This window comes from Meles meles, chromosome 18 (genome assembly GCF_922984935.1).
Source record: "Meles meles chromosome 18, mMelMel3.1 paternal haplotype, whole genome shotgun sequence".
NCBI classification, from domain to species: Eukaryota; Metazoa; Chordata; class Mammalia; order Carnivora; family Mustelidae; genus Meles; species Meles meles.
In genome coordinates, this window is record NC_060083.1 from 38650319 (window position 1) to 38670457 (window position 20139).

Sequence of the window (20139 nt, forward strand, 5' to 3'; positions counted from 1 at the left end):
AGGAGATGATGGCAGGAGGTAGAGTCAGAGCGATGTGGCCATGAGCCAAAAAATGCCACAGGCTTTAGTCGCTAGAAAAGTCAAGACGCCGCCACTTTTTCCTAGAGCCCCAGGGGGAACAGCTCTGTGGACACCTGGATTTTAGCCATTTCCGACTCGTGACCTATGGCACTGTAAGATACAAAGTTTGTGTTGTTTTGGGCCTCCAAGTTTGTGGCGGTGTGTTACGGCAGCCATAGAAGATTTGTATCGATGGGGCCGTATAGACGCTGCCTCAGATTTGATTCTCTAACACTTTTTCTACATTCCTCCTCAGTCAGTGAAAACTTGTGTCCTTCCCAAGTTAGTTCATGACTCCTATGTTATCAGTAAGTGGATCACGGCTTAGTGTTCTAGAGTTCCATTTTAGCAGAGCATCCAAATTCCACACAACCAAGTTCAAATCCCAGCTCAATAATTTTCTGGCTGGGGGACTTTGAGCTAGGTCACTTAACCTCTCGGAGCCTGTCTGTTCTGTGGTAAAAACAGGGAGTTGTAAGAATTAAATAAGATTCCATTCGAAAACTCTTTCCTAGGTAATGAGGTTCATGTTCAAGGTTGCTAGAGTAATATTACAGAATGCCCTATTAAATTAGAATTTCAGATAAGACAAACATATACAGGGCACCTGGGTGGCTCAGTCTGTTAAGCATCTGCCTTTGGTTGAGGTCATGATCCTGGGGTCCTGGGACTGAGTCCTGCATCAGGCCCCCTGCTCAGCAGGGAGTCTGCTTCTCCTTCTGCCCCTCACCCCACTCGTGCCCTCTCTCTCTCTCTCAAATAAATAAATAAAATCTTAAAAAACCACAGATATATACATATGTTTTTTAGTATAAGTATGTCCCATGCAATACTTGGAACATACACTAAAAATGTATTGTCTTATCTGAATGTCAAATGTAACTGAATGTCTGTATTTTTATTTGCTAAATCTGTCTTGTCCCAGATCACACAGCTCATAATCAATAGAGTGAATGGCCTGGCCTGAGCAGATGGGCCCAGTCACACAGCAGCCTTGGACTCAAGACTCAATGGAGGCTTCAAAAGCAAAGGCAGCCTAAGCCTTGGAAGCCCAAGGCTCACATCTTTAAAATATCTACAGCGGTCAAGAAAATCAAATTTTATTATTATTCTTTTAAGTAATCTCCATGCCCACGCGTGGGGTATGAACTCACGACCCTGAGACCAAGAGTCACATGCTGTACTGACTGAGCCAGCCAGCACACTACAAAAATCAGATTTTGAAACACCACACAAATAAATGTTTATATCTATTATATGTATGCATAACATGTATATAAAGTATATACAGGGGCGCCTGGGTGGCTCAGTGGGTTAAAGCCTCTGCCTTCAGCTCAGGTCATGATCCCAGGGTCCTGGGATCGAGCCCCGCATTGGGCTCTCTGCTCAGCGGGGAGCCTGCTTCCTCCTCTCTCTCTCTCTGCCTGCCTCTCTGCCTACTTGAAATCTCTGTCAAATAAATAAATAAAATATTAAAAAAAAAATAAAGTATATACAATTGAAACAGTACGAAAATAAATGGAAGAAGAAACTGTATGTTAAGAAATGCCTTTTTTTTTTTTTAAGATTTATTTATTCTGGGCACCTGGGTGGCTCAGTAGTTAAGACCTCTGCCTTCAGCTCAGGTCATGATCTCAGGGTCCTGGGATCGAGCCCCACATCAGGCTCTGCTCAGTGGGAGCTTGCTTCCTCCTCTCTCTGCCTGCCTCTCTGCCTACTTGTGATCTCTCTCTTTCAAACAAATAAATCAAATCTTAAAAAAAAAAAAAAAAAGAAAGTAGATGAGTGTTTGCCAGGGATGGAGGGTGGGGGGTGGGGGGTTGAAGAGTGTCTGCTAATGGATACGGGTTTCTTTCCAGGGTGACAGAAATGTTCTGGAACTAGATACTGGTGATGGTTGCATAACTTTATGAATATAGTAAAACCCACTGAATTGTACACTTTAAATGGTGAATTTTTTTTTTAAGATTTTCTTTTTCCTTGGGGCACCTAGGTAGCTCAGTCGGTTAAGTATCCAACCCTTTGTTTCAGCTCAGGTCATGACATCAGGGTTGTGAGATAAAGCCAAGTCTGGCCCCATGCTCAGTGGGGAGTCTGCTTGAGATTCTCTCTCTCCCTCTGCCCTTCCACCACTGCTCTTCCTCTTTCTCAGATAAATAAATAAATCTAAAAAAATAAAAAGATTTTGGGGGCATCTGGGTGCCTCAGTCTGTTAAGCATCTGTCTTTGGCTCAGGAAATGATCCTGGGATCCTGGGATGGAGCCCTGCATCGGGGTGGGGGGGGGGTCCCTGCTCAGCGGGGAGTCTGTTTCTCCCTCTCCTTCTGCCCCTCCCCACTTGTGCTCGCTCCCTTGCTCACACACTCTCTCTTTCTCAAGTAAATAAATAAAATCTTTTTTTAAAAAAAGAAAGATTTTACTTTTCTTTGAGTCATCTCTATGCCCAATGTGGGGCTGGATCTCACAACCCTGAGGTCAAGAGTCACAGGCTCCACTGACTGAGCCGGTCAGGTGCCCCTTAATGGTGAATTCTATGTTATTTGAAGTGTCATGTGAATTTTATCTCAATTTAAAATAAGAAGTACAGTTGAAGTTCTTAGAAGGCTACCAAGGCCACGGTGAGCCCTCAGGGAGGTTAGCTGCCATTTAGCTTAAACTCTGTGGGATTTGTAGAGTGGTCCAGATCGAGCTGATAGAAAAAAAATTCCTAAAAGGCATGTGACCTTTAGAGATTGAATTCACATACTTAATATATGTTAAATCATTTCTTGGGGCGTCTGGGTGGCTCAGTCATTTAAGCATCTGACTCTTGATTTTGGCTCAAGTCTTGATCTCAGGGTCCTGGGATTGAACCTGGTGTCAGGCTCCCCGCTCAGCAGGAAGTCTGCTCAGCGCCTCCCTCCCCCTCCCCCGTTTGCCGTTCCCCCTGCTCATAGGCTCTTGCTCTCTCTCTTAAATGAATAAATAAATCTTTTTAAAAAAATATTTATTTGACAGAGATCACAAGTAGGCAGAGAGACAGGCAGAGAGAGGAAGGAAAGCAGGCTCCCTGCCGAGCAGAGAGCCCAATGCAGGACTCAATCTCAGGACCCTGAGATCAGGACCTGAGCTGAAGGCAGAGGCTTAACCCACTGAGCCACCCAGGCGTCCCCTCATCTACTTTCTATCTCTATGGATGTAACTATTCTGGACATTTCAGGTATGTGAAGTCATATAGTATGTGGCCTTGTGCATCTGGTTTCCTTCACTTAGCGTGTTATCCAGGTACATCCAAGTACATCCAAGCTGGGGGGTGCGTTGAGTAGGATTGTTGAATTGTCCCCGGAACCTGCAGACCTTGTTCAAGATTAGGGTTGCCTGCTGGACAGTTTGCATCACTTACTTGTATTGTTCATGAATTGGTGGTGGTGGTGGGGGGACCCAGAAGAAGGGTATTTGCCTCTTCAGTGATCTAAAGCAACCTCCAGGAGCCCAGACCTTGCTTGTGCCCCACTGCTCCTCAGAAAGGCATTTGGCCTCTCCCTGGGGGCTTGATCACAATAAGAAAGGTCATCAAAGAAAGGGAGGCCTGTGTAAGTTGGTCAGGTTCAAGGGCAGACCTCTTCTACCTGGAAGAAAAAGAAACATTATTCATTTGCTTTAGCTTATGTTACTTTGGTTCTCTGTCACATAAACTTGAACCTAAACTTCATGGACACACATGCTGAAACTCTGTGGAGTATAGAGGGGGACCTGCACACGTTACTTTCTATGCTGTGGGCATGCTTGTACGGTTAGTGCTTTTAACAATAAGAATGTATTCGTGTGTTATTTGTATACACATGGGTTTCGGACCCCTGGAGAATGCAAACTCAGTGCCAGTCCCGCCACTTCCCACCTAGGGGACCTGGGGTAGTCGGTTACCTCTCCGAGCCTGTTCTCGCATCTATAAAATGGGCACGAATAATAATAGAACTTATCTCACTGGATTGGTGTGGGGCTTAAACGAGCTAATATAGATAGAATTCTTGGCATGGCTCTTGGCTCACAGCTATGACTACACTACATAACGCCACCACATAGGCCCTGTTGGTGGCAGAACCAATGAGAAAAACCCAGGACATGCTGTTGAGTAAAAAAACAGCTTGCAAAATTGGCACATGAATATGGTCCCTTTGGTGAGAAACTATTTTTATTTCTGCATCTCTATGTATACGAATGCATCGAGAGACGCTTGGAGGGATGGTTGTCCAAATGTTAGTAGTGGGAACTTCTGGGGAGTAGAATTTTTGCTTTCTTCTCCGTGGTTGAAAAAGAGCATTATGATTTTTTGAGCTGGAAAATAGAAAAAGAAACATCTTCTGGAAAACTCTAACAGTTCACACCAAGAATCATTTGTGCCTTCCCGCCCTTTGACCCAAACTCTCTCCTTCTTGGGAACTGACCAGAGGAAAGAACTGAAATGAAGAAAGACGCTAAATCAATAAAAGCACGTTGCCAGAGATGATTTATAGTGGAGGAAAACGGGTAGACTTCCATCAGGGTAATAATTATGATTCACCCACTGGAACATCACGCAACGGTTAAAATGAGACAGGACGGCCATGGAACAACATCGAGCGAAGCTTCTGACCCAGGGAGAGGCCAAAGGGGCAGATGCAAAATGAGATCCGTGCTGGAGCCCAACTGGGCAAAAAGCTTGCATGCATTTGTCTTGCAAGGGAACACAGGCCAGTAAAAACCACTGAATGTGTTAGGGCCACTGATGGGTGGGGATTTTTTATTCTTTTTCATTTAGAATGCTAATGTTTCCATAACGTTGTTTGTGTAATAATTTTTTTCTAAGTGGCTTTAAAAATCCCCTTAGAGAAAAGAAGGGGAAGCAGGGAGAGGAAGATGGGAGGGAGGGGCTCTGCATAAGAGAAATCGGGTGGAATCTAGAATACAGGGCAACAGTTCCTGCTCAGCCTTCCACCTGGGTGGTCTCAGAGGTTGTGCCCATTTGGCTCCCTGACTTGAGAGGGATCAGATGATCGGAAGAGTTGCCGAAGTTAGGAAGGCAGGCCATTAGCTGACTGGGTTGAGGGCTCTTTGGCTTGGGATCATCTGGAAAAGTCCATCATGCTTGCTACTGACAAAATTACAGAGATATGAGCACTAGTGAGCCAGCCAGAGGGGAAATCCAGGCAAGCTTCCTGGTGGGTATTTTGGCACTGTGGAGCTCAAGGATGTGCATATCCTCAGAGTCAGTAATCCCACTTCTTAGGGCTCATCCTAAACCTAAGGAAATGGTCAAGCCAGCGCGTACAAATATTTACCTAAGACGTCCATCACAGAGCTTATAAAAATAACATTTAAACACTCAGTTCCACCAAAAAGGAACTGGAAAACCAAATTTTGGCATGCCCACGCAGTGGTACGCTATGGACACAGATCTGACACGAAGAGATGCTCACCACATACTAGGTGTGAGAAGGCTGCATGGCAAGACCAAGATGCTCCCATTTTTGGAAGACTGTGTGTGTAAACATGTTCATTTGCATGTAAGAATTCCTACAGACACCCACTGGAATCCTGACAGTCATCCATCTTTCAATGGTGGGATTACAGATTGAATCAGCCCCGGCGGTCTCAATTACAATGCAGTGACACCCTGAAAACCTACCAATTTCCAACAACAAAATGGTGATTTCTCACTCCTGTTTCTATCTGTTGTGATCGGCACCCATATTCACTCTGGGACCCAGAGTGACGGTCTCTACCCGAATGTGGCAGGACTCTGTGGCAGAAGGAGGAGACAGCGCCACCCACACTCCAACCCCTCCCCAGGCTCCTACAACAGTTGGAGGCCACTGTCACGGCCCCCCTAACCGGGTCCAACAGGGTAGGCAGATCCTCTCCCGTGGGTCCTCAGGGAGCAGCACTCAAGGAGGGCTAGTGGACATTTTGAACAATTAACACAAGCTACCACCCAAGTTATTCCCCCTTGTCTTAGCACCTTTGGGCTGCTGTAACAAAAGTAACACAACCTGGGTGTGTTCAACAATAACTATTTACTTCTTAGTTCTGGAGGCGGGGGGAAGTCCAAGATCAAGGTGCAGGCAGATTTCGGGTCCGTGGAGGGTCCATGTCCTGGTTTGCAGATGTCCACATCTTCTCGGTGGTGGAGTGAGCCGGGGGAGTCTCTGGGGCCTCTTTTAGAACAACTAAGGCTCCACCCTCATGACCTAGTCACCCCCCAAAGGTCCCACCTCCTAATACTGTCCCCTTGGGGACTCTGTTTCCAGGTATGAATTCCTGGCGGCCAGGAGCCAAAAACACAGACTTTACAGCAATCCTACTATTTCAAGTCCTTTTCTTTGCAGCATGTAGTTCTGTCCCAGGAAGTGGACGGCCTCACTGTTGGTGCCTCTTCGAGAGGGAAAACGGACACCTCAAGTCCAGCTACCTGGTGCCGGGCAGACACAGCAGCTTCAAGCCTGAGGGACAGAGGCCAGAAAGTGGTCAGAAATTTGCCTAATTTAAGAGACAGGTTAACCGACCTGTTATGAAATGACGATGTAGCAGAAAGTTCTGGATGTCCAGAAGCATTACACCACGGGTGTACTTTCTCCTCACACGACTTGAGTCAAGAGTCTCTCTGAATGTCCCCATGTGTAAAATGAAAATTAAAATAGCTGCCCCACGGGGGTGCCCGGGTGGCTGGGTCAGTTAAGCGTCTGCCTTCCACTCAGGTCATGGTCCCAGGGTCCTGGGATCAAGCCCCGCATCTAGCCTCACATCGGGCTCCCAGCTCAGCGGGGAGCCTGCTTCTCCCTCTGCCTCTGCCTGTCGCTCCCCCGTTTCTGCTTGCTTTCTCCTTCTCTCTTTCTCTCTGGGTCAAATACATTTTTTTTTTTAAATCTTAAAAATAAATAAATCAATATAGAATAAAATAGCTGTCCTGGGGCGCCTGGCTGATTCAGTCAGTAGAACATGGGGCTCTCGATCTTGTGGTCTCGAGGTCGAGCCCCACGTTGGGTGTAGAGCCTACTTAAAAAAAATAAATAAAATAGTATAAAATACCATAAAATAAAATCGCTGTCCTGCCCACTGCACACTGCCCGGTGGGGGATGGGGACAACTCAGTTTAAGGCTTAAACTGGTAACACGCTCTTGGAGCCCGTGGAAGGTTTAGTCCCTCGGTTTGTAATCACACACTCACACATACTCCATTTCCCCAACTCCTCTCATCACTTTGTCCCCAAAGTGGCTTCTTGTCCCCTTTCATTTGTTCCTGTGCTCCCCAGCCTGCCGGATGGGAAGATGACAACCAGAGCCTCACTAGGGCGGAGGAGATGCCCCTGATGGATGAACCATGGAAGGCCCAAGACAAGGACGGGGGGACCCCACTCCACTGCATCATGTCAGAAAGGAGCCATGTTCCCCTCGATTCTCCTAAAGTCATCCCCTCAGGATGGAAGGGGGAAATGTCAGCGCTTCCCAAACTGGCCCACACATAAAAGCTAGCGGCCGGGGTTCCTGAGTGGCTGGCTGGGTTAAGCCTCTGCCTTCGGCTCAGGTCATGATCCAAGGGTCCTCAGATCCAGCCCCACACATCTGGCTCTCTCTGCTCAGCAGGAAGCCTCCTTCCGTGTCCCCCCCCCCCCCCCCCCCCGCTTTCTTGCAATGTCTCTCTTAAAAAATAAACAAACAAACAAAATAATAAAAGCTAGCAGCCATGGGTTCCACTTGACAGAGATTGTGATTAGGGTGCTGAGGGTGGGAGGAGGCCCCGTCACAGAAGGTGATCCATGCCGCCCCCACTGGGCTCTGGCTCCTGTCTAAGCCCTCTGCGCCTGCCTCCAGAGGTGCCCCAGCAGGGAGGGCCCAGACAGCCCTGGCAGCTGGGAGAAACCCGAGTGTGCCTAGGTTATCTGATGGGGCACTTGCCCCAGCCCGTGATCACTTCTTGGATATCAAGCCTATGGGAAGGCTCGTGAAGAAAGGTGTCGGTCCTCCCCTCCCTCCCAGAGGAGCACAGCTCACCCTTCCAGCTGCCCCAGGGCCAGAAGGGGAGGTAAAAACACACAAAAAAAAACAAAAAAAAAAAGTAGGCACCCTTTCTAGCTCCCTGCCCTTCAAAACCAAACTCCCAGCAGGCTTAGCCTGCCCGCGCATCTTTACCGATAACCTTGGGCTTTATCTCTCGACCCATCTTTCAACACCAGCAGTGAGTTCCTCGAGGGCTGGGCGGGTCTTATTCCTCTCGGCATGCCCTGCCCCTAGCAGAGCACACCGCTAGTGCTTGCTGAATATTTCATGAATAGAGGAGAGCTAGTAACACTAACCACCTTACTGCAGGGTCAGAGAAGGACTGATAGTCACACCGGCTAGGTGCCCAGGAAATGCACGTGCTCCCACATCTGAGGGGATGCAGGGAACCCCATCCTTAGTCACCCAGCCAGAGGCTGAGCTGAGCATGCCTGGATGAGCGCCCGTACTAAATTATGTTTGAAGTCACAGGGCTCTTTGATATGCTAAGGTTAGAAAGTTACAGAGCCTCTTCACAAGAAAATGCCCCCTTCCTTTCTCTCTCTCCCTCACCCCTGTCTGTCTCTCTCACATACACATACACCCTGCATACAATTTCTAGGTTAAGAGTTTCAGCCCTTTGGGTACCTGAGTGGCTCAGTGTGTTAAAGCCTCTGCCTTCAGCTCAGGTCATGATCTCAGGGTCCTGGGATCGAGGGCATCAGGAGGGAGCATCAGGAGGGAGCCCTCTTCCCCCTCCTTCTCGGCATGCCTCACTGCCTACTTGTGATCTCTGTCAAATAAATAAATAAAATCTTAAAAAAAAAAAAAAAAAAGAGTTTCAGCCCTTAAAAAAAAAAAAAAAAGAAATAGGGAAAGCTCTTTTTTTATGGATGAATGGCAGTTACAAATGTGGACAGGATGTTAGAGTCAGGAACGCACGTTCTGCACCTCCCAGTGTAATCACTGATTTCGGCAAGGATCAGTAGGGAATGCTGACATCATTGCCGCAGTGACTGTTAGGGAACAGGGCATTCATTTGGTCTCAAGGTATCACCCTACTGATAATCTACTCATTTCCAAGGAAAAAATGTACTTGGATGACGGGCAGGTTGGCCATCCACCCCCTTCGTCACGTGATTAAAATCAGCATTATTGAGAGTAAGCTGACCTGCCATATTATGTACCTTGAGCTACACAGCATCTGTGTGTACCTCCTGCCAGACTGTTTAACCTAAACCCAATCATTAGCAAACAGATAACACCCAGAATGTGGGACATTCTGTAAAGACAAATGGCCTTGACTTGGAAAAATCTACTGTCATAAAAATAAACAAAAAGGAAGGAGGCTTTTTCAAAAGAAACCAAACAGATGTGATGGCCATATATAAAGCATAAAATGTCCCTGGAGCCTGTGGCCTTCCCCCCACCCCTCCCCCCACCCCCTGCCCTGGCCAAGGAACTTGATGGTGTTTTGGAGACATTTGGGGGAAATAACAAAAAGGACCACACGTCACTGCATGAATGGACACTTTCTCAGGTTGACAGCAGGGCCGTGGTCATGAAGGAGAATGTTCTTTTTCTTAAGAGATACAAGCTGAAATGTTTGATGTCTATACCTTTCTTTCAAAGGGTGCAGCAAAGAAAAAGAAAGAGCGAGAGAGCCGGCTGTTCAGAGGTAAAGTAAATGTGGCCAGAACTTAGCAGTCAGTAACTCTACAGGCTTAGCATAACGTCGGGAAACATGGCTCTTTTCTTTTTTTACAGGTTGGAGATGTCCTTGGTGACATTCCGAATGCTTGCTCTTTCCAGATTGTACAGACACCCCGCAGTGAAGGCTATGCGCTTTACATTGAACTGTGCTTTTAACTTTTCTGTAGGCTTGGAATCTTTCAAAACGGAATGTACAGTGGGGGAAGGAGTCTCAGCCCTGGACGAAGGCTCGGCCCCCCAAAGCAGGATTCTACCCTCCAGGGAGGAAGGCTGGACAAAGACCAAGGTCAAGGCGGGCTCGCTGAGTTTGTTAGGCTGTTTAAATAAAACCAGGCAAATGTTTCTGTAGATAAAAGACCAGGGGAAAATTACCAGGCTCTGGGTGTTCCTGAATTCTTTCTTCTTTCCTCCCCTTTCCTGCTTAGCTCCCTCCCACCTTCACTCTCTGAAGGGAAGGGGTGTAGAGGGGAGGGCAGCAGCGGGTCGCAGGAGGGTCCTGAGGTTCTGGCACCCCAGACATAACATGCCTGCCCAAAGAGAAAGGGTAAGGCCTGCTCTGATCTTTCCTACTGTCCTCAGAGTCTGGTAGGCTGCTGTACTGGATGTAGGCATGGATCCCCCAGCACACACCAGGGGGACCTCTATGCCCTGACCTATGTTGTAGGGACTAGAAGCCTGAGAACTAGAGTTCTCAGAATCTCTTGCCAGCCATGATTTGCTTTAGAGCCCACTAACGAGAGGCACTTGCAGAATCCATTACTCCTTCTCTGGTGGTGGTGGGTGGACCTGATACCAGTTCCCAAACCAGAAATGTCCTCCCACGCACCTTGCTGCAGCCATGCCCCTGGGGATGCCAAGTTTGGGCACTGAGATGGCACCTGCCAGTGAAGAGCGTCAGTCCCCCAAAGCCCACCTGGCATGGTCCTGTGACACAGGAATGTCCTCCTTGCACAGGAGAGGGGGTCCTCTGTGCCCAGGCTTCTTGGAGTTGAGGCAGGAGGGTCAGCAGCAGACAGTCTAGCACAGCCAGACCCTCCCAGGAACACCGAAGACCCCTGGAAAACCAAGAGGCCTGGGTGTGACCGCTTCGTCTTACCAATTTCAATCCTCGCCCTCCAGCAGTATGAAGCCCCCAGCTCCACCACACCCCCCATCAGTCCTTCTCCCTCCTGGGCCTGTGGATCTGTAGTCAGGGCTCCCTGGGCCTCCTGGTTCCCCCTCCCCCACGACACACCTGTGATCCAGCAGCAACAGGCCCTGCACCAGCAGCGCCTTCACCTCCTGGCTTGCTCCAAACATGTCCCAGAGGCTCAGCTCGGGCTCAAACTGCTGCCAGTGCTGGGAAACCAGAAGGGGGAGGGGTGCAGAGACCATGGCGGGTAGCTGGCCAGCCTACTCTGGTCCCCTGTCTGGGTGTCTGCACAGGGATTTCTGCAATGACTCATGCCATCTAGAGTGGGGGGGGGGGAGGGGCTGAAGCCCTAGTCCAGGGTCCTCACCATGGCCCCACCCTGCCCAGGGTTTCTGCCCATCAGGCCCTGGCTGGGCCAAGGTCAACCTCCAGCTGCCTGGCCCAGAGCACTAGGTTTGCATCTGCGGTGCCTGTGGGGGTGCAGAGAAGGGAGAGAGATTCTGCAAGACCTAGGAGAAGGAAGTGGTATGCCACAGCCCCCACCACCGCCTTACCTGGTGAGTGATCCCCACGTCCGTACGTAGCCCCATGGCCAAAACTTCCTCTAACCTGGGAGAACAACCATCAGGGTGTCTTGTAGAGGAGACATGGGCCTCCCCCGTACTTAAACACACATATAAGGACATGCAGGAAGGGAAGGGAGAGGGGAAGGGCAAGGCAGGATGGCTCTGGGGTGCAGGCCCCCCTCAGATGCTCACAGCTCCAGCTGGCCCAGGGGGACGCGCCTTCGGGTGCCATGTCCAAACCGTATCACCTCTTTCATCCAGTTGTCTGGCTCCAGGGTCTGGATCCGAGCCTCCCGGGTGTGGCTCCCTGCCCCCTGGGGCGCAAATCGCCCGTGGGCCCCTGGCAACATCAAGCAACCCCACTTCAGTAGCCACAAGATGCTGGGTGCTTGCCAGCTCAGAGTTGAATCAGTGGTTCTCAAGATGTGGTCCCTGGACAGGTATCACCTAATATGCTAGACATGTAAATTACTCCAACCAAGCCCGTCCAATCAGAAACTGTGGCCGTGGGGCCCAGCGATCAGCGTTTTAACAGGCCCTCCCGCTAATTCTGAAAAACGTGCTAACAACTGAGAACCACACTGTCAGGTGCTAAGTCCAGCATCTCAAAATATGTATTCAATGGCTCTGCAAAATTTGTATTTGTTGCTACACTTTATACAGAAGGAAAGAGAGGCTCGGAGAGGTTAATAAGTGGCCCAAGACCACACAGCCGTGACATTCTGCTCCTGAGTCATCCCTTCTCCAGTTCACGGTTCAGGTTCACGGGGGGTGGGGTGGGGTGGGGGGGGGTGGGGGGGTGGGGTGGGGACGGACTCACCGGGCCCAATGCCAAGGTACTGACCACACTGCCAGTAGGTCCAATTGTGAGTACTGAGCGCCCCCTGCCGGGAGGGAGGGAATAGTCCATTCAGAGTGAAGAAGGTGGGCCCCTTTCTGCTAAGGTAAGGGCCACCTGGATAGAAGGTCCTAGCTCAGGCCTGGAGAGCAGCCAGCAGAAACCACCCTCCACAGAGGGCCACAGTTCTCCAGTCCCGGCTTAGCCTGCCTGTTCCCCAGCTTCAGCCGTCAACCCCAGCACTTACATTCCGGGCGAAGTTGGAGACCTCATACTGGCGGAAGCCGGCCTCCCGGAGCATGGCCCGTCCCTCCTGGTACATTGCAGCAGCGAGCTCGGGGTCAGGGGCAGGAAGGGTGCCCCGCTGCACGTGGGTGAAGAGTGCGGTGCCCCGCTCCAGGCTCAGCTGGTAGAGGGAGATGTGGTCGTCACAGCAGCCCAGCAGCGTCTGCAGCTGCCCAAGCCACGGTCCCACCTGCTGGGCAGGCAGTCCCAACATCAGGTCCACAGACACGCGGCCGGGGAAGAGGCGCCGCGCCTCTGCCAGTGTCTGCAGAGCATCACGGGCCGAGTGCGTCCGCCCCAGCAGCTGGAGCTCGGTGTCATCCAGGGACTGAGGAAAGAGGGTCGGGTATAAGCACAGAGGCCAGCTCAGAGACAGACAGGAACATGTGACCGACCTTACTGAGGACAGATACATAGGATGCAACAGGGAGCCAGAAGGCCATGGTCAAGCCATGACCAGGGGTTACGGTTCACTGTGCGCAAAGAGTTTTTAAACAACATGTAATGTATCCTGATAATCCTCCGACATTAGCTCTACTTTATAGAATATAAAAAAAACCCCTAAGGTTTAGACGTGTTAGGGGCGCTTGGGTGGCTCGGCCAGTTAAGCGTCTGCCTCGGGCTCAGGTCCTGATCCCAAGGTCCTGGGATCCACCCCCTCCTCCGCTCATGCTCTCTTGTGTGCTCGCTCTCTCTTTCTCTCTCAAATAAATAAATAAAGTCTTAAAAAAAAAAAAAAAGAAATGCCAAGTAACTTGTCCAAGGTCACACAAAGACCTCGAATTTAGGACTGACTCCAAAGCCAAGAGTGTTTTTAAGTTTTTCCTTTTTGAAAAATACTTTAAACCTCCAGAAAAACTGAAAGACCAATACCATAAACACCTTCATTTAGATTCACCGAGTAACATTTCGCCACATTACTTTGTCTCTAAATATACACGGATGTGATTACAATATTGAATCATTTGGCAGTAAGTGATAGGCTAGCACTGACCAAAAGAATTTTCTGGAATGACAGAGATGTCCTCTGTCTGCACTGTCCAATACAGCAGACACTAACCACATGTGGCTATTTAATTTTAAGTTAGCTAAATTTTAATAATCATATTCCAAGTGCTTGCTGACATGTGGTCAGTGGCTACTGTACAGCTCACTGCAGATATAGAACATTGTAGTAGAATATGCTAGCCACTGACCACACGCTAGTGAGCACTTGCAATGTGGTGGCTTTCATGTAATTAACTTAAACACCGTACCCCTGTACCCCTAAATACTTAAGTGCGCATTTCCTAAGAACAAGGACACTCTCTTACATAACCACAGTCCGATTATAGAGTTCAGGAAACGTAACACTGACACGACACCATTATCTAATACAGAGTCATATTCAAAGCTGTCCCAATAATGCCCACTGTAGTAACTTCCCTTTGCCACCCGACCAGGATCCAACTGGGTCACACACTGCAGTTAGCTCTCATTGTTCCTTTTATCTCTTTGCATCTAGATATTCACCCTTTGTCTTTCATGACATGACATTTTTGAAGAACACAGGCCAGTTTTTAAAACGTCTCTTAGTAAGTTCTAGAGACTTACTGTACAACATTGTGCTTAAAGTTATTAATACCATACAGTACACTAAAAAATTTGTTTAGAGGGTAGATTGATCTCAAGTTATCTGTTCTTACCACAAAAAAAGTCTTTTTAAGAAAAAAGTTTATTTACTTAAGTAATCTCTACTGTGGGGCCTGAACTCACGACCCTGAGACCAAGAGTCACATACTCCACTGACTGAGCCAGTAAGGCGCTCCCAAAAAAGTCTTTTCACTTAGATTTTCCTGATGGTTCCTCACAATTAGATCTAAGATATGCATTTGGGGGCCAGAATAGCTTAGAAATGATGTATCCTTTTCAGTATATCCCATCAGGACAAAGCCCTGACCCCAAAGTCTATGGTAAGTGGTAGATGTATCAGAAGAGTAGACAAGGGGCACCTGGGTGGCTCAGTGGGTTAAAGCCTCTGCCTTCAGCTCAGGTCATGATCTCAGGGTCCTGGGATCGAGCCCCGCATCAGGCTCTCTGCTCCGCAGGGAGCCTGCTTCCTCCTCTCTCTCTGTCTGCCTCTCTGCCTAGTTGTGACTGCTGTCTGTCAAATAAAAAGAAGAGTAGACAATACTGGATATGCGAGTCAACCTGAAAAGAATGTTTATCCCCTACTTAAAAACCTTCAACAAGTCCCTTATCACCACTAGGCAAAAACCCAAACTCCCTAATATGATGCTCAAAGCTTCTGGGCCCTACCCTGCAGCCTTGCCTTCAGCCTCTCCAGTGACAGAATGACTCCTAGCTCCCCAGAACGTGCAAGACTTCCATATCCTGTGTCTTTTCCTCCCATATCCTCTCGTGGAAGTCTTCCTCCTCATTCAAAGATCATCTCCTCCAGGAAGGTGTCCAGGATTTCACCAGACTGAGATGCCCTTCAGGGCTGTACTCTGAAAGTCTTTTGTCGAGACTCCCTTTATCGGCAGGCTTTACCATGCTGCAATGATCTGATGACTGGCCTGCCTTCTCCTGTGTCTCCAATCATGCAACAAAAAATTTTGAGTGTCTGCTATGTGCCAGGCACTATGGTGGGTACTTGGAATACTGTGATTTAAGGGGAAAAAACAAACAAACAAACAAAAAAGGCATGCATGATCCCAGCCTCATAGAGCCTGTGGTCTAGCACTGTAGCAATTAAGCAGTGACAAGTGTCACCATACACTTTCCTGTGCCTCCTGGGCCCTAGCACCTAGAGGAGCTCAATTAATGTTTGCCCAGTTAATGAATGTGACCAGAGAGACAGCACTGCAGGTATGGGCGTCCTGGGATGCAGCGGGTGAGATGGATTACCTGAAGCCCGATGGACAACCTGTTGACCCCTGCGGCCCCAAAAGCAGCCAGCCTGGAGCCTGGGGCGGAAGTGGGGTTGGCCTCCAGTGTGACTTCGGAATCTGCAGGCAGGTGAGCTGCCTGGTCCACCGCCTCCAGGACAGCGGCCACGGTGCTGGGACTGGCCAGACTGGGGGTTCCCCCACCAAAGAACACAGATTCCACCCTGGGGAAAGATGAGGGAGAAGATGAGAGCTGGGGGAGTCCTCCGGGACGCCAGCACCGGTCCTAGCTACTCCCTTCAAACAACTTTCAAGACCCTGCCTACAGCCCCAGTACCGACCTCCGCACCCCGCTGAGTCGCAGCAGCGTCTGAGCCTCGGTCACCAGGCAGCTCCGCACGGCTGCCTCCTCCACGCCTCGGGGGATGTATTTGTTGAAATTGCAGTAACTGCAGCGCTTCTCACAGTACGGCCACTAGGGGGCAGAAATGGATGAGCCGGGCGAGGGGTGACCCCGGGGGCCCTGGCTCCTTGTAGGGTTCCGTCGCACACATCCCCATCCCAAAGTCATCAACAGCGGCTGCACCATCTAAGCCACCTAACTCCCCACGGCAGGTGGGACAGGGAATATTATGCCCACTTCATTAGGAGAAAACTGAGGCTCAGAGGGGAAATCACTCGGTCAAGGTCACGGAACTGGTGAGCACCAAAGACTTCAGGTCTCTGATCCAGGGCATTTTCTTGCCAGGGTACCGTGTCCCGTCCCAGACCTCGTCTGGGGGCCGGGACAGATAGAGGTGGCTTCCCTACACCGCCAGCCGCCACGTGGGCTCCGGCCCGCCGCCCCCCCCCCCCACTCACGTGCACGTAAAGCGCCGCGCGCGAGACCGGGGGCCCACGACTCGGGGATCCTCTAGCGCACTCCGCGTAGTGGCGCCTCTGGGCCATTTTGGCCGCGGCGGTGTAGCCGCGTGCCCGGGCCCCGGGAAGCGCCATGGCGCCCGCTGTGGCGGGGAAAGGCCGCTGCGCCGGGACATCCAGCCGACACGCACCCGGGGCGCACGATAGTGCGCCGAGCCCGGCCCGCTAGGCCTCCCGGGAGGAAGGAAGAGCGGCTGGGTGACCGGGGGCTGCGTCCCGAGACGTCCCAGCAGGGCCGGGGGCCTCGCTGCTTCGGCGCCACCTGCCGGGCACCGACGCGCTCTCCGCAGCCGCGTGTGGGTCCTTTTCCAGGGCCGGGACGGGGCTGAGCCGCCGTCTTTTTTTCACCCTGTCTGAGGGCGAGTTCCTCGACCCACCCAGGAATTCTGAGTCCGTCCAATCAGTTCCTTCATGTTTTATGTGCCTGGCTCAGGGCTGGGCACTGGGAACATCTAGATGCACAAAACCGGGTCGCAGTACAGATGCTTAAGACAGGACGGAGCCGGGGCGGGCACCTGGGTGGCTCAGTGAGTTAAAGCCTCTGCCTTTGGCTCAGGTCATGATCCCGGAGTCCTAGGATCGAGCCCCACATCGGGCTCTCTGCTCAGCAGGGAGCCTGCTTCCCTCTCTCTGCCTCTCTGTCTACTTGTGATCTCTGTCTGTCAAATAAATAAAAATCTTAAAAAAAAAAAAAATCTCTCTCTCCCTCTGCCTCTGCCCCTCCCTCCTCCTCTCTAAAATAAATAAAATAAATTAAAAAAAAAAAAAGACAGGATGGAGCCAAACCAGTAAGAGACAAGGGACGACAGATGCTAATTCGGTACCTGCTGGATACCAGGGCAGTGTGCTCTGTGTTATGCTGAGGATCTGATGCGAGGGCCGTGGAGTCAGTGGGGGAAGGAGAGGGGTTGGATGTTGAAGGTGCAGAAATTCCCAGGGGCAGCTGGCTTGGCCAGGAGAGTAAGCTTTTTTCTCCTGGATCAGCCCCACCTGGGCACGGGCTGGGAGAGTCGAAGGTGGTGTATGTAGGAAAGAGGCGGTGCAGGTGAAAGGCTGGAGAAGCAAGTACCTGAAGAACTTTGATGAAGTGGAAAGATCATGGGCTTTGGAGCCAGACAGCTGAGTTCGAATTCCAGCTGTGCAGCCTTGGGTAAGAATCTGAACCTCTCTGAGTTTCTAGCTTCACTATTTGTGATATAGGGCTAGTGCCTACTTGGTAGGGTTGTCGGGAAAATTTCAAGAGAAGATGCATATGAAAACACCTAGCACAGTGCCAGGCACTGGGAGGATCCTGAACTTCCACTGATTTTCTGAAAAGTAAATAGGAGGGGCGCCTGGGTGGCTCAGTCATTAAGCGCCTGCCTTCAGCTCAGGTCATGATCCCAGGATCCAGCCCTGCATCTGGCTCCCTGCCCAGCGGGAAGCCTGCTTCTCCCTCTCCCACTCCCCCTGCTTGTGTTCCCTCCTTTGCTCTCTGTCAAATAAATAAATAAAATCTTTAAAAAAAAAAAAAGTAAAGAGGAGGCTGCTGCTGGAGGGGGCAGACACACTGGGAGGTGAGTGCAGAAAGCAGCAGGAAAGTTTTGGCCTCTGTGAGCTGGAAACTGATGCTCCTTTTGGAACCCAGCTGTTTTGTTTCTTGGGTCAGGCTCCAGCATGCTCGATCTGACCTCGCATCAAGGAAGCCCCAGGCTCATCTTTTTAAAAAAGATGGTTGTTTTTGGGGTGAGTAGGGGAATAACAGGATGTGGGATGATAACTAAAGGTTATGGAGTTTCTTTTTAAGGTGATGAAGATGTTTAAAGTGGACTTTGGGAAACATATGTAACATTGTGTGTCAGCTGTACTTCAATGAAAAACGATTGATTTAGGGGATGATCCCACATATCTATGAATACACTAAAAACCTACATTGAGTAAGATACTTTAAATGAGTGAATCGGATGGTATATGCAATATTATCTTAATAAAGCATTTATTGGGGCACCTGAGTGTCTCAGTGGGTTAAAGCCTCTGCCTTCAGCTCCGGTCATGATCCCAGGCTCCGGGGATGGAGCCCCGTCGGGCTCTCTGCTCAGCCTCTCTCTGCCTGCCTCTCGCTTACTTGTGATCTCTGTCAAATAAATAAATAAAATCCTTAAAAAAAAGAAAAAAGAAAAAAAGAAAGCATTTTTTTTTTAAGATTTTATTTATTTGAAAAAAGGGAGTGAGAGAGAGAGAGCACGCGCACAACTGAGGGAACCAGAGAAGCAGACTCACCGCTGAGCAGGAAGCCCAACACGGGGCTCAATCCCAGAACCCCAGATCATGACCTAAGCCAAAGGCAGATGCTTAACTGACTGAGCCACCCAGGTGCCCCAGCTTTTATTGTTTTAAAAGGAATACTTCTTGCTGGAACAATTGGACAATGTGAAAAAGCAATGAGTATACCTTAAAAAAAAAACGAGGTCGGTATCTCAAAGGGATCGAATGAGTATTAAATTAAGTGGATAATGCATGCCAGAGCACTTAGCACCATCGTGACAAGGAATGGGAGGTCTGAAAGTGTCTCCTCCCTTCTCCAGCCCATAGCAGCTGCCAAGACAGCACGCCAGCAAGAGACCAACAACCAAAGAAAACACAGAAACTCTTTATGTCAAATCACAAAGACAGGCGGGAATGTGGGGGAAGGGCAGGGAGGGCCTGGGAGGACCCCCCCCTCCAATCCCTTATTCACAGGTTTAGATGTTGTTCCATCTGCTCTTGAAGTTTGAATTTCTGGATCTGGAGGAAAAAGCACAGAGTGAGAGCCAGGCTGGGGTCTCTGCCAGCAACAGTGACCAGCTGGCTTGGTTTGCCTGAGACTGAGGAGCTTTTAGGGTAAAGCCAGGAAAGTCTGGGACAAACAAGGATGAGCTACTTGGTCACTCTACTGCCAACCTCTGGGCAGACTCTTTTGCCCACTGCTGAAGGAGGCATTAGCGGGACCATCTAGGCCTTCTGGGAACCTAGGACCCCAGGCCCCCCTGCCCCTCTCTGGTCCCTTTACATACCTTTCCTGAGATGGTGAGGGGGAAGTTTGTGACAAAGACGACATAGCGGGGAATCTTGAAGTGGGAGATCTGTAGACCAGAGTGAGATAAAGCGTGAGGCTGGGCAAGGTCATAGGTTTAGGGAGATGGGGTGCAGGGGAAGACTGGGACAGTGGGATCGAGGGCTGGCTGGCTGGCAGGGAGAGAGGGTTGAAGAACGAAGCAACATCAGCTTGGGGCGGGTTGAGGCTCCCACCTTCCCTTTGCAGAAAGCCTTGATCTCCTCCTCTGTGGTCTTCTCCCCCTTCTTCAGGCGAATGCAGGCACAGATTTCCTCCCCCATCCGGGAGTCCTTCACTCCCACCACCTTCCCCCACCAGAGACAGAGATTAGAAATTGCCACGCCCATCCCCAGTTCCTGCTCCTGAGGGCTCACCTGGGCTCACCTGGGCTCACCTGGGCTGGGTGTCTCACCTGTACTTCCTGCACCTGTGGGTGTGTGTGCAAGAAGTCCTCGAGCTCTGCAGGGTAGATGTTCTCACCGCCCCGGATGATCATGTCCTTGGAGCGGCCCACGATCTTGCAGAAGCCCTGCTCGTCCATCACGGCGATGTCTCTGCGAGAAAGCCCAGGAATGGCCTCTCACCTCTGCTTCCTCCCACTGGGTCACCTCCCTACTCGTCAAACATTTATTGAGCACCTACTGTGTATCTCGCACCGCTCTAGAGTCTGGAGGATATAGCATGAACAT

General features: G+C 50.2%; 2 protein-coding genes across 7 annotated transcripts in view; both read right to left on the minus strand.

Annotated features, from left to right (window-relative positions):
• Positions 1-6073: 6073 nt before the first annotated feature.
• On the minus strand, positions 6074-16910 carry RSAD1 (radical S-adenosyl methionine domain containing 1). 4 transcript variants are annotated; one of them, XR_006815951.1, is made up of 11 exons: positions 16318-16910; positions 15798-15931; positions 15476-15680; positions 12549-12914; positions 12284-12347; positions 11656-11803; positions 11452-11506; positions 11000-11103; positions 10679-10820; positions 8701-8845; positions 6074-6518 (listed from the first exon to the last, which is right to left on the minus strand). XR_006815951.1 is itself a non-coding variant. In XM_045985664.1 (10 exons), exons 1-10 carry the CDS (start codon positions 16450-16452, stop codon positions 6513-6515), a joined length of 1359 nt encoding a protein of 452 aa, XP_045841620.1. In that variant the 5' UTR covers positions 16453-16908; the 3' UTR covers positions 6074-6512. The 4 variants fall into 4 exon arrangements, 2 of the variants coding, with proteins under 2 accessions (XP_045841620.1, XP_045841621.1); XM_045985664.1 differs by lacking the exon at positions 8701-8845 and having other exon boundaries at positions 16318-16908; XR_006815952.1 differs by lacking the exons at positions 6074-6518; positions 8701-8845 and having other exon boundaries at positions 10680-10820; positions 11000-11182; positions 16318-16909.
• Positions 16911-18990: 2080 nt separating this feature from the next.
• ACSF2 (acyl-CoA synthetase family member 2) overlaps positions 18991-20139 on the minus strand; it is a 34345-nt gene continuing 33196 nt past the window's right edge. For all 3 annotated transcript variants that reach the window (XM_045984825.1, XM_045984824.1, XM_045984828.1), the window contains 4 exons: positions 19863-20004; positions 19645-19755; positions 19410-19478; positions 18991-19140 (listed from right to left, as the gene is read on the minus strand). In XM_045984825.1, the coding sequence (XP_045840781.1) occupies positions 19090-19140; positions 19410-19478; positions 19645-19755; positions 19863-20004 (373 nt within the window). In that variant the 3' untranslated portion in view covers positions 18991-19089. The remainder of the gene's footprint in view (positions 19141-19409; positions 19479-19644; positions 19756-19862; positions 20005-20139) is intronic.